We start from the raw sequence: 14,806 nt of genomic DNA on the forward strand, positions 1-14,806 counted from the left end.
CGGGAAGACTTAGGAAGGGCCTCTCAAACTTGATTTTCAGAAGCAAAATAAATTAGTTTTAGAAACAAAAGAATAAAAATCTTCCGCCAGAAGTCTTCCAGGACTTGAAAAGCATCTTGGATTTCCTGAGCCTGTCTTATCGGTCCTAGATTCAAATATTCTTAACCATTTTAAGATCATAAATCCAAAGGACTGTACATGTGTGGTGGGGGTAGTAGAAGATGGCTATAAACAGGCCAAAGTAGCTCCCCCAGAGAAAATGTAGCAAGTCAGCCACAGTAAACTGATTCTATTAAAGTGTATTACCATCCTACTTTCCTACCCTGAGCAGAAAACCTTTTAATACCTAAGCACTCAAAATATCACAATACCATATGGCTTATTTGTATCTCTACTTTCAAAACCCTCGTAGATTACAGTTATTTGTTGATTTAGTATAGGTTTTTTCACATGCTGATTAATGTTGCATTAACCATTTTTAGACCACTTAAAAAATCACGCATAACCTTGCTGTTCAACTGAATAAAAGAAAAACTCCAAAAATTATGATTACCTCTTAACTTACAGAAAATGCAAACTTAACCAATCCCCACAGATAGGCTGATGCTGGCTTTAAAAAGTTTGGGGGAAAAGGATTTCTAATTATCATATTCTCCACACAAACTGTATTTTCAGAAGCAAGAGAAATACAGGAAAATTTAGTCTACAAAGCAATAAACAAAAAGATGAAGTCCATTGCTGCCAACCAGTGAGCTGCTTCACTGGCAGTTTACCCCAAGTTGTCTTCAGAAAGGAGACTCATGCAAGATTGCTCCATTTGTCCTAATGCAACTAAGAGAAGTGGCCCTGGGGATTTTGATTTTTAATTCTTTGTCTTCTTTTCATCGCATTTCCAAAAAGAAAGCTAATATCACTATGTGTAACTGTAGAAAGAATATGCAAGGACAATGAACAAAAACTCTGACTCAGCAATTTCTTGCCTGACTGATTTCAGTATTTGATGCCTTAATTTACTCATCTGTAAAATGGTGACTTTGACCTATTATATCAAAGAATTTCATCAGCTACAAAACTGTATGATTTACTCATTTTATAGTCATAAAAATATACCCTGATCCACATGCCCTGAATCTAAATGTATTAAAAATAATGAAAGTGTTCATGGATTTTTCCTAAATAGCAGTCACTGTGCTAATCATTTCTCATGCATTACCTCAAGTCATCCTCACAACTACCATATCCTGGTAGATGGCACAACACCTCATTTTACAAATGAGCAAACAGACTGACAGAGATTAGTAATGAGTCCAAAGACACACAGCTACTAAGCACGAATACCAGCATTTGAAAAAAAGGGCTGTGCTATGCAACTGCCTTTCTAACTGTTATGCTGTATTCATTGCATCAAAAAAAATCAGGATCAGTATGCAGAAAATTGAGCAGTGAGAAAGCTACTACACATCTCAATTTCTATAGGTGTTACTATTATCTTTAAGGCTGATCAATCCAGAGTAGTTTAACCTACGACCTGTGAGACATTCACATTCTATGTTGCTCTGCAGTACAGAGCACATACATCTGATGTCAAGCTATTTTCATTTTTAAAAGGTAAATCAGAATAAAGGTTTAAATTACAGCATTTTTTAATTAAAAATAAACTGAGGCCAAAATTAAGTGTTATATATATAAGCCACAAAAATATCTTCCAGAAAAGAATGAAAAAGAACAGATTTCAGATAAAATGATCCCAGGGGTTGGTGTGGATAGAGAAGTAAAGAAGCTTAAGAAACCTGACCCTGGGAGAGGGTGTGATGGACGAAAGAAGCCAATCCCTTCTGTTAAAAGTAGGAACAGAAATCTAGGCAGGAAAAATACAGAGGGGACATAAGAGAAATGACTCAACTAGAATTAGTTCTAGCCCTGGTCCTGAGACCCATATGAAGAGCCAAATCAGCTAAAGTACATCTTAAAACTAGAACATAGTAGAAGGTATTTTTATTAATGCTGATCTAGAATATTCCTGATTTAGAGTTCACTGATGATTTCTTTGCCAAAGTATTTAGAGCTCAAAATCATCAGAAAGGAAAATTCCACTTCACTTAGTCTTTACTTTAAAAAAATAATAAATACCTTTTGTGTGAAATTCCCTACAGCAAGGGCTACATTATTCAGCTGGTCCTCTAGTTTTTGTAGCCATGTTCTTTCAAAGGATTAGCTTGGTTTCATAGGCACTGGCATTTGAAACCCCTGGTTTAGCAAAACAGTCTTATCAAAAGTTTTTGCTCCCTATGCTTACACCAGACCTTTACAGTTATCTATGAATGCTGGACAATAGTGTCATAAGCTAAAAGCACAAAGCAGAGTGGCAGAAAGAGAGGTCAAGCTAAACCTTTGAAAGAACATGGCTATTCAAAACCAGAACACCCTGATAACAAATTTTCAAGAAAGATTTATTTATTATTTCTCCAGATAACTCTGTCTAGACTGTATCAAACAAGATAGCTTTAACATCAAAATCACCTTTTTTATGAACCTACAAATAGTGCCACTGCAAATGGTTGTCCAGATGATACCCTGCATAGGAAGTGTGGCCAATGGGATGAGGATTAGCTGAAATTCAGCTATGCTATGCTAGCCATGCCATGCTCCTTGGGCTGAGGTTTTATAGGTTGGGGAGAGATAGCAGCACTTTACTTCCTTACTTATTTAGAGACAGGGTCTTGCTCTGTCACCAAGGCTGGGGCTGTAGTGCAGTGGCAGAAATCATAACTCACTGGAGCCTCAAATTCCCGGGCTCAAGCGATCCTCCCACTTCAGCCTCCTGAGTAGCTCGGACTATAGAGGGGTGTCACTACACCAAGCTAATTGTATCGTATTGTATTGTATTGTATTGTATTTTGTAGAGATAGGGGTCTCACTCTGTGGCCCAGGTTGGTCTCAAACTGCTGGTCTCAAGTGATCCTCCCACCCCAGTCTCCCAAAGTGCTGGGATTATAAGCATGGCATTTATTTTTAATTTGCCCAAAGACACAATGGTCATCATATGGATGGACTTCGGTCTACATTATCCATACAAATTCCTATCTTAAGTCACCACAAGTTCATGTAAAGGCTGATATTTGTAAGGCCAACTAAATTTTTATAATACTTCATTTTACTCTAACTGTAGTTGATTGGACCAGTTTGTTTCATGAACAGGGCATCCTTACCTCACTCAATCTGTCCATTATTTTACTGTTTCACACTACCCACAGGCCCACAATCTACCGTATAGGGAAAGGGAAGGTGTGAATGATATTTACAAAGACAAGCTGCAAAATCTACATCTATAATAATCTATATTAAATTACAAATCTTAGGCCAGGTGCGCTGGCTCACGTCTATAATCCCAGCACTTTTGGAGCTGAGGCGGGTGGATCACTTGAGGTCAGGAGTTCAAGACCAACCTGACCAACATGGTGAAATCCCGACTCTACTAAAAAATACAAAAATTAGCTGGGTGTGGTGGTGTACATCTGTAGTCCCAGCTACTCAGGAGACTGAGGCAGGAGAATCCCTTGAACCCAGGAGGCAGAGGCTGCAGTTATCCGAGATGGCGCCACTATATACCAGCTTGGGTGACAGAGCAAGACTCCATCTCAAAAACAAAAACAAAACCAGAAACAAAATATTTACAGATCTTTCCAAATAACTGATCTATGGACTAAGCAGTCACACACACACACATATGAACTAGTACATCATACTTCTGTATTGTCAAAACCATGAAGAGAAAATTTCAAATTTGTGCAAAACAGTTCTTTTGATTTCTGGGTCTTAAGCCAGTAAGTTTAATTTTGAGAAGCAGAGCCCCAGAAAGGGGAGCTAGGGGATGGGAGAGGGAGAAAGCAATGGAACACATTAATGGTAAGTTCTTAACAACCAAAAAGTTTACATCAATCCTCTGAAGTGTGAGGACATAGAATAAAGTCATATATGTTTAAAATCTATGCAAGTCATGTTTAATATATTAAATGCAAAATATAGATTTTCAGTGGGATCTCATCTACATAAAAATACAATGTGAAATATTGACAGAGGTTATAATCACTGGAAAGATTACAATGATTTATTTTCTTCTTTTTTGCTTTTCTAGATGTCCACACTTCCTAAAATTAACACACACTTATTTTAAAATCAGGGAAAATGTTATATTCCTTCTTGAAACTAAAATATGTTCTTTCTGGTGGAACATTATTATTATGTCAAATCCTTGTAATCAAAACCCTTTACTTTCACCATTCCAAGTAACAAAAATCATGGTTTAACCCAAAATATAATAAATCTGCAGAAAAAAGAGGTCATATTAATAAATAAACTAATTATTTGCTGACTACTTAACTATGTACCAGATTGCACTTAATAATCTCAAATGGCAGAAAGGAGATATTATACTTATTTTGGACTTATACAAACCTAAGCCCAAGGTAAATTAGCAGCAGATCCAAGAATTGAATTTGTGCCTTCAGATATAAAATCAAATGTTCTTTTTGTTATACCATGGAAACCACCTACCATCTATCCTCAACCCCTGAAAATGAACCATATATGCCTACTTCGAGTCTCAGACATTTGTTTCTTAAAGTGCTACCTTCAGATCCTGATTGTTGTCAGGTTTTCTTACAACTCATGGAACAAGAAAAAAGGCAGAAAACAACATGTTCATCATAGCCCCCGTTCTCCTCCTCAATTTCCCCTAAAATTGTTGTCATTTAATATGATAGAGTATGAAACCCAAAAATACCTGGTGGGGACAGTCAAAATAGGCAGCTGTGCTCATAGACAACTCCCTTACCATCCTAGGAGAGAATGAACTCAGATAAAGTATTAGATACACTTTGTATGCATCCTTGAAACAAATACATAAAGAACTAGTACCTGAGCAAAGACGAAAGAGAGAAATAGAATCAACAGTTTTCAACTGCAATATTTGTGTATTTAAACAGAGAAACAATTTAGTACACATTCTAGGAACATCTCCCTCTCTCCTCTGTTTCTTTCAGTCTTTGCTCAGTTTATGTAGTGATGGCATTTGAGCTTTCAGCAGAGTGGAAAGTTTGCCCCTATTTTTTTCGTCGTCACTTAAAAGGTAAACAGTAGTTGGGAAGGAAGGAACAAATGAAGACAAGAAAGTTGTTTTATCGCACAGATTTTTCTGGTACATATTTTTAAAAGTCTGTAACTGCCCTGTAATCAACGTGTGTGACTTTAAGAAGACATTAAATCATAAAAACACTAAATAGGTGGAGTGACATAAATAACTTTGTATATCATGACCATGCTTTCCCTGAAACAATTTATGAGATCGACATTACATTTGGAATTAAGGTTCACCATTTTGACTTTCTACTTAATGTTTATATATATGTTCCACTTTCATGACTTAATTTTCCAGTTTTTGGGGGGAGGTGGCAGACAAGGTTATAGAAAGAAGGAGAAAATGCCAAATATGACAGAAAATTAGCTTCTAAGAAATAACCACATAAATGAAGCAGCCTGCTTGGTCTTACATTTATTTAAATAAACCACCTTTTATCAGTGCCAGTAAAAAAGCAGCAGCATTCTTTTATCTTTTAAAGCAGACAACTACAGAGTTATATATATATCAGAAAATAATCAAAAAGGTACTTATTCCAAAACAAATATCCAAAAATCCAATGAAGCTGTCCAGTGGCAGCCACTAAAATAATCTTCTCTGTATTATTTTCTTTGAGTCATTTTAAAAATAATCAGCCAGCTATCCATCTCTAGGCACTGTCTAGATGAGTTTGCCACAAAAGCCACTTATATTTTTAGAAGCCAAAGTCTTGACAAATCAGTTCCTAAGAACATAATTTGTTACACATCGAAGAAAGCCTGAAAACACAGACCTTGGTTAAAGAGGCTTCCGTATCTTTTTGTAACCTTTCCAAATGTAAGTATGTGGGAAGAGTACCCATAAATTTAAGTTGAAACTGAAACATTTAGAATATTTCCAATTTAAAATACATTAAAATGTGGTCTTTGAAAGGAAATGAAAATCGCTTTTTAAGTATATGAAAAGTTGCTCACCATCACTCATGAGAGAAATGTGAATTACAAATGAGATGCCATTTTTCATCCATCAGATTGGGGGAAAGGGTAGTTTAATAAATCATCCTGTGGAGAAACAGGCACTCACATACTATTTGGTGCAGGCATAGAGTAATACAACCTCTTTGGCAGGAAATGTGTACATGCCTAGCAAAATTTAAATTTCACTTTGCCTTGGACCCACAATTCTACTCTAAGGAATTTATCCTACAGACATATCCATGTGCACAAAGAACTATGTATGAGTTTATTTACTACAGTATTACTGGTTTCCCAGAGGAAAATTTAGTGTACATCATACTGCACTGTCTGTATATTTACCTACACAAAAAAATTAAAATTTGAGAAGAGAATGTGATCCATACAGTTGAGAAATTAGAAGTGTTCTGAACTCCCCTACAAAGGAAACACTAAACCACCCTACAAAAGATTCATTCCAAATCCTTGTAATAAAATGCTGTGTTCAGATGGCTTGACACAGCTGCATTAGTGAAAGCTCCTTATCCTAAGATCCTTTTGGCCCTTTAATAAGCAAAACCCCTCGTTGGAGGTCCACTGTGGGCCCGAATTTCACTTGACAATCAGCAGCATTTCAGAAAGATTCCAATTTATTCCTTGCGAAAACAGATCATATATAAATGTAACTGTCACTCTCAGAAACAGGGCTGCATTATGCTGCAGATTTAATACAGACTGGAAGCATGTTCCCCATGTCTTCTCCAGCAAATCTTGCCAAATGGGCGTCTGAAATGTCCTACTGAAACAGGTGGTGTCTGAACAGAATTGGATTTCTGCCTATAGAAACCCTAGTTTTAACAACTGCTGTGGTTAGTTTTAATTTTCAGTCCTCAAAATTAACTGCTTGCCAGTGATTCAGAAATAGGACTGAACAACATGTTTAGACTTTGCCCTGTTTAATTGAGGAAAGGAAGGAAGGAAGGAGGGAGGGAGAGAAAGAAAGAGGGAGGGAAAGAAGAAAGAAAAGCAGCAGGAACAAACAAACATCCAACACCCTACCACCATCCCATAAAAAAACAACAGAACCAAAGCAGGCCATTTGGTTTCCAGGCAAAAAAAAAAAAAAAAAAAAAAACTGCAAAATAAACTTGATTTTCCAAAGATGCTTGCCTATTTTGTGCTTTCTTTGTAGAAGCACAAGGATCCAACTACCTTGCTGGACATATATGTGAACTCTTCTAAGGAAACACATAGCCTTGAGAAGCGTTTAGTCTGCTCAAAATTCAGAATTAAGAACAATGGTAATAATCTATTTTTCTAATGAAAAGTTACATCTTACAAAATAATATTCCAAGCCCTTTACACAAGCAAAATACAAACAGGCACTTTATACAAGCAAAATACAGAGTGCCAACACCTTGGAGAAAGAAACCACAGGCTAATCTTTAAACACAACACAGATCTATCAATGCTCTGGTCATACTAACTGGTGCTAAACACGTTTTCCTGTGAATAAATGTTGAGTAGCTTACAATAAATAGCAAATCTTTTTCACCGTACCTTTAAGTGCCTGATATAAAGATGGTTAAGCATCTGTTGATATTCTAAACCAGTAATTGAGGGGAAAAGAACTAAGGTACTGGGTATCTACTATGTGCCATACACTATGGTTACACGTTCCCTATGAGGAAAACACTGCCATATCTGCTTCACAGTTAATAAACTGAGATACAAAAGATACAAAAAGATGCAATGGTTTTTCCCAGGGTTACCCAGAAGATGATAAAGGTTTTATCTAAACCAATCTGACTTTAAAACTTTTCCAATTGTATCACACTTCTTTCCAACCAGAAATTCAGAAAGACAAGTTAGTAGAACAATACATTTTAGTTCCCCGATATACAATACCTAATATACAGTATATGTTTACTTTGCCAACACCTCAAAGAAAAGTTCATCTTCTTTCATCTGTCTTATAGCAACAGATGTCAAACTCTTCTGCAATATTTTCAGTATGACTGAATTCCAGCTACTAAAAAGTGATAAGTGAATAGAGAGAAAATTACCTGTCATGATCACAAGCCTTTTAATCTTAATATCCTAATGAGCACAATTTGAGAATCACTGATCCAAAAGGGATCAATCAGTTCATTCTTTAAAAATGGGAAATACATAGAAATATCTCAGCAAATAATGAGGTGCTTCTCCACAGAGTACATTTGGTCCTTTTGCTTAAAATTAAAAGACAGATTATGTGTGATCCTGCAAAAGTTTACTGCTCACTGCTCTCTTCCCTCTACCAGTCAAAGAATAAAGATCTCAAAGGAAATATCCTCCCTTAATATAATAATATACTAAAATTTATATAATAAATAAGAATAATAATTTTTATAGTAAGTTCTCAAGTTGTTCTTTCCCATTTCATAACCCCTACCCTCTTTTTCCTACTTAAAGCTTGACAAGGGGCTGGACGCAGTGACTCACACCTGTAGTCCCAGCACTTTAGGAGGCCTAAGGGGGCTGATCATTTCAGCTCAGGAGTTCAATACCAGCCTGGGCAACATGGGAAAACTCTGTCTCTACAAAAAATACAAAAATTAGTCAGGTGTGGTAGTCTGTGCCTGTTGTCCCAGCTACTCAGGAGGCTGAGGTGGGAGGATCACTTGAGCCAAGGAGGTTGAGGCTGCAGTGAGCCATGACTGCACCACTGCACTCCAGCCTAGGTGACAGGCCCTATCTCAAAAAATAAAAATAAAAATCTACCAACCTGGGCAACATAATAAGACCCTGTCTCTACAATTTTTTTTTTTTTTTATTTAATTAGTAAATGTGGTGGCATGTATCTGTAGTCACGGCTACTTGGGAAGCTGAGGTGGGACGCTCATTTCAGCCTGGCAAGTCAAGGCTGCAGTGTACAAAAATCAAGCCACTGCACTCCAGCCTGGGCAACAGAGTGAGACTCTATCTCAATTTAAAAAAAAAAAAAGGTTTGATGGGCTAGTTCCTAAACCAAATCCACAATTTCCCCAGCAAGCTCCCATGAGCTCTCCAATTTAGAGGAAACTACTTTCAGGGTCCTATAAAATAAATCACTCTGTATTCAATACTCTCAGAAAATAATGTTTAAGTCTAAATGTGCCCTGCCCACAATATTTTTTCTTTTATAACAAGAATGTACTTAATATTACGGAGCCATGTCACAGAAAAACACAGAGTACATTTCTTCTAAGGGGGACATACACCAAGTTTTGAGACTAGGAAACAGTATGACATTGAAATTAAAAACAAAATCCAGTGAAAAGAATAGAATGTTACTGATCCCTCTCCCAAAAAAGTTGTTACAGGCTTATAGATTATGAAGCAGAAAAAATCTGCAGTTTTTCAAGATTCTCTGGCAAAAGTTCTTTCGAATTATTTTCTTCTAAGAGCTAAAAAAACATTTTTTCCAAGATGCTTCCAGCTCTAAAAACAACCTTTCTGATCTCTCGAAAAGCGACACTCAACTTTTAATAGCTCTATGTACTTTTTAGTTTAAAAGAAAAAAGTAAAAGAGAGGGAACCATGGTCAAACACTAAGTTTACTCTACCCATGCCTTAAGTTATATATAATGACTAGAAGAAGGGTTCAATTTTTTTTTTCCTTTTAAGGTAGAATATATACATCTATGTTGCACACATAATCTTTAGGTATAAGGAGGAAAGTATCCTTTCTCCCATCACAAAACCCAGGCCAAAAAAAAAAAAAAAAAAGAAAAGTTTATCTGAAGACACAATCGTGAACTCATTTCTCATGGAATCAGAATGGCTCATAAGTTAGTAACACCATGATAGGCTGCATTAATACTAAGACAAGACAAATGGTTAAAGCCAGGTATAAATAATATAAGTCAGTCAAAAATCTAGGTAAGTCAAAAAAAGTCTATTAGTCTATTGATTTCTTTTTACATTTCTATAGAAGTTCATTTTAATCTTCCCATATGAAATGGACAAAATCTGTAGAATTACTATGATTTTTAATTAATTTTTAAGTGTTTATTTTACTGCAAAATTCACTGTGATTAGTTCCTTAAATAACTTGTAATATTTCAAATAGCATATGCCTGGAATAGTTCACATTTTATTATTTTAGAGTTGTCAAGACACCGTCTAATTCTAATAGGAAAATATCTGCTGGCTTCAAACAGCACTTAAACACAAAGAAGAAAAGTTGGAAGTCAAGAAGAATCATTCTGAGATAAAGGCTGAGTAGAGCACAAGATGAGAAATCAACTAGAGACCTTATCAGGATGTAGTGCTGCACTTTGCTGCATTATCACTCTTTTCCAGCTCACAGGCAACCCTCTACTTCTCTGGGACTAAGTGGTTGCTTTAAAAAGTTCTTGTGTCATATTTACGTTTTCCTACGACCCTTATCAGAAGCATGATGTACTCGAGTTCCATAATTTGCACACTCCAATTACCCACCCAACTACACAACCCAAAAGAGATAATCAGAAATGTAAAATGCCAAATTCTTAAGAAAAAAATGAGGCTGATTAGGATGTAAAATGGACTAGTTGATTGTTAAGGGCATAGACTTAGGTAAATAGCATCAACACTATACTCCTGATAACCATAAAAAGGAGTAAAATAGAGTTACTTTTCCAAACAACTTCTTTAATAGTTTTTTAATAAGTTCCTAATTTTAAAATAAGATGTGTTACAAAAGCCCATTTCTTCATGAAACTGTATTTCCCCCATAGAATACTCTAAGTGGCATTTCATTTCCAAAGCTGGTCCAATACCCACTTAACCCATAATCTACTGACATACATACAACAAGGAATGAAACATGGTAAAAGTACTTGCAATGCTTCAAACGCGTATTCATAATTCAAGTAAAAGGACAGCAGCCTAGCAAAACAGAATTCAAAAAATAAGGTTCACATCACCCAGAATAATCACACAATTATGTACATCGGCAACTTTCTCATAAGAGGAACAATAGCTTTTCTTAGGTTCTCAAAGTGGTTGTTCAGGTATCCAATAAAGAAAACTATGCCACAAAAAAAAAAACACCTCCTTCCTACAAAGCCCTCAGGTAGAGTTTATCGGTGATAAAAGGCATCTTGGCGGGTTATGGTCTACAAATGCATATAGAAAATAACTTCATAAATAGAAAACTGTGCAAAAACCTTCCAGAGAAACTGGAAGTGAAGTGAAGATGATCCTGGAGAAAAGAACACATTTCAAAATAGACGGGGTGTGAAGTCTCCACATAATAGGATGCGTAAGTTCATGTGAAGTAGGAGCTGATAATCCCAGTGACACTCATTGTCAAATAGATTTTGACCAATCAATAGTGTTTGTACAGCTGACTCAGCTTCAGAAGCAAACATTCCAAATGTTTATGTTTGCAAGAGGTACCACTTAAAATTCTTTCCCATACTAGTCAAATCACAAAGGCAAAAATTTACAACACTTTTGCTACCATTACTTTAAAAAGGAAAATCCATCTTTTATCAACACAAAATTCAAACAAACAAAAATGTATATTTAAATGACTCAAACATGTAATATGAGTGAAGATACTTTTTCTATTAATTGTGATCAAGAAAATTTGGATTTCTTTTTATATAATTTTTAATGTGACTTGCAACTTAACCCAAAAGTTTCTATAACTGATACAACACAGTTCAGATATTATTCTTTTCTTAAATGATGAGAGTTTATTGCTTGTTTTGGCATTTTGTCATAATTAAATTTGAGCTGCATAGATTTTAAGACTGTTTTAATAAATAGTGTAATTTCAAACTTATACCTATCTAAAATATCATTGTCTACCTCTTCATCTGAACACATGAATCCACAGCTAAGCCATCAAGTTACATCACCTCTTTACACCTCTCCCAAAACCTTATTATACTTTTTAACACATCAGGAACTAATTTTTTTTGTTTTTTGTTTTTTAATAGGAATGCTTTTCACAAGAGAGTGACACTTACCCCTCCTGCCTTCAGCAACTTTCTCCTAAAGTCCTCTGTGGGGTTGTTGAAAGTTAGCTTTTCACAGCGGAGGTGATTCACTGGTGGATGGCCTTCAAGATGCAGGAATAAGTCATAATCAAAGCGGACTTTCCTAGGTTCTTCCTGGAGGTTAACAAAATTTATGAAAGAAAAAAGAGAGGCATAAGTGAAATTTTAAAAGCAAAATTTACTCCTCATAAGAAATAGAAAAGACCTAAGACATCTAACAGCTAAACTATCAAAGCAGTACTGGGGGAAAAAAAGTATCATGGAATCATCAATGAAACAAAATGGAAATATCTGACAAATTAGTTTCTTGTGTTAGGGGAAACGAAATGAGAAAAACTTCTCATCTTCCCCATGATCTTTCAGGTGACAGGATACTAGCAACACAGCCACCCAACTAGAAACCAAGCACATTCCTTCCTCTTCCCTACCCCACTATACTCACCATCAAAGGCTGCCATTTTCTCCATAAATATTTCTTCAAACAAGCCCTCTAACTACTACTACTAGGCTCTTACTCATGGCCCAAACTACTATAAACTCTTTACTTTGGGATATATTCTCTTCAATTCCGCCTCCATTCAGGCCTTAAGATTATCTATATGAAACAAAAATCTAGCCATTTTCACTTCCTAATTAAAATTTCAACAGCTTCCAATGGCCATTAGGCTAAAAACCCTAATCTCACCTGAATGCCACATAAGAGCCTTCATAATCTGGCTCTTGGCTTCATATCCTACCATTCCCCTTCTGTGCATCTGATGGCCTAGCAATATCCCACTGCTGGTTGCTTCCCAGTTCTTACCATGTTGTAGGTTACCTCTGGTTTCATTCTTGCTTTGCATTACTACCTTCACTGCCTACCTCCATTTCTCTACCTACTGCTTCACCTACATAACTTCTCATCCTTCCCAACTTAAGACTTCACTTTTGGAAAACCTTCCCTTAACTCCCAACTCCCCACTGCCTCTCCTCTACCCTGTATGCATCTCTCTTTTACCCTTGCCACATCTTAGAATAATTGCCTTCTTATTATCACCATTTACTCTGCTGGATCAGAAGACTGTTGAAAGTAGGAACAATGTTTGAATCATCATTGTATCCTCAAAAACTAGTTTATGACTATACACAGTAGAAATGCAGTAAGTATCTGTGAGATTAATAAGAATGGCATTTTTCTGAATAAATAACTAGGACAAAATAGCATCTTATGCAAAAGAACACAATAATCAGAATTTCACGATATCTAGGTTCAGCTCTCAAGCCATTACTTAAGTTGACTGAACATTTATCCCTCTCTACACATTGATCTTTAGCCACGCAAGGTGAAAATACAGACTCAAGATAATGACGACAACTAATACGTACTTTAATATTCATCTCATTTAATTCTCACTGCTCTCTTTGGGGCAGATGTGAGCCTTGTTTTATTGTTATATTACTAATACATGATGAAACAAAAATGATTTGAATCCATTTCTTTTGACTCAAGGGTCTTAGCACCTGAAACTGTCAGAATATAAAAATTAACTACTCAAAATTCATGGTTTCCACTTCCTCATCCAAACTTCCCAAATCATAATCTCTACTCATTTCCTCAGTATCCCTTCACTTCCACTATAATCTGACGTGAAACCTACTTTTTCTCTCTCTTATCAGGATGCCATTCTCTCCTGGTTTTCCTCAAAGTTTACTGTTCCTTCTCAATCTTCTTCATGGACTTTCTTCTCTTTCTTCATTGACCCTTTATGTGTTTTACCTTTCTGCGAAGTTTCCCAAGGAGATGACACCTATTCACAAGGAGTCAGTTCCACCTATGTGACAGTGACTCCCCTAAGTGTCTCATTGGCTGCCACATACATGTGTTCCACAGGTTGACTTATGGCAGCATCCAATTCATGCATTATGTTAAACTAAAGTTACCTTCATATGTGTCTTTTGTCCTATCCTCTATTATCTTGGAAAACAGTAATTCTAACTGCTTGCCAAGGTTAAAATACACAAAAACCATTCCCAACTGTTCCTTCTTCCTCACTCACTACAGTCAAATTTTCTCTAAGTTCTATTTAGTATTCGTCCTTATGAACTTTCAAATCTACCTATCCTTTCCTCTAAGGCATAAATACTGTCCTAGCTTAGACCACCACCATTCTTCATTTGATGTCCTCCCTGATTTTGAACTTACCTCATTCTACTTCCCACAATGACCAGAGAATGATCTTTCTAACACAAAAACCAGATTACAGCTTTCCACTGATATAAAAGCCTTTAATGGTTCATCATTTTCTGCAATAAAATCCCACTTCCTTGGAATAACCATTGCAGTCTCTTACTACCTTTCCTACATTTCTTTTGATATCTTACTATACTGTTTTTCCACACCTTTGAAGCATCTGCAGTTCCCCAATACTTCACATTAATTCATTCATTTGGCCTTTCACAAGTAGTGCTCCTCAAACCTAAAACGTCCTCCCTCCCAGCATAGCTCCCCTTCTATTGCCTAGTTAATGCAAACTCATTATGCAAGACCCAGCTAAAGCATTAATTCCTCTGGAAAGTCTTTCTCACTCTCCCAATATAATCTGAATTAGACGTCCTTCATAGCATTCCTCTATTAATTATCACATTTAGTTATGATCATTTTTTATTTATCTGTCTCTCCTCCAAGTTGTAAAACAGAAGATGCAACTTTAGAGTTAATTTTAAAAGGAGCGCATAACTGGGAG

General features: G+C 36.1%; 1 protein-coding gene across 3 annotated transcripts in view; it reads right to left on the bottom strand.

Annotated features, from left to right (window-relative positions):
* The window catches only part of MLLT3 (MLLT3 super elongation complex subunit), a 277,218-nt gene that overhangs the window by 92,058 nt on the left and 170,354 nt on the right, over window positions 1–14,806 (bottom strand). For all 3 annotated transcript variants that reach the window (XM_033237448.1, XM_033237449.1, XM_033237450.1), the window contains exon 4: window positions 12,054–12,197. In XM_033237448.1, the coding sequence (XP_033093339.1) occupies window positions 12,054–12,197 (144 nt within the window). The remainder of the gene's footprint in view (window positions 1–12,053; window positions 12,198–14,806) is intronic.

This window comes from Trachypithecus francoisi, unplaced genomic scaffold (genome assembly GCF_009764315.1).
Source record: "Trachypithecus francoisi isolate TF-2019V2 unplaced genomic scaffold, Tfra_2.0 Lachesis_group16, whole genome shotgun sequence".
NCBI lineage: Eukaryota > Metazoa > Chordata > Mammalia > Primates > Cercopithecidae > Trachypithecus > Trachypithecus francoisi.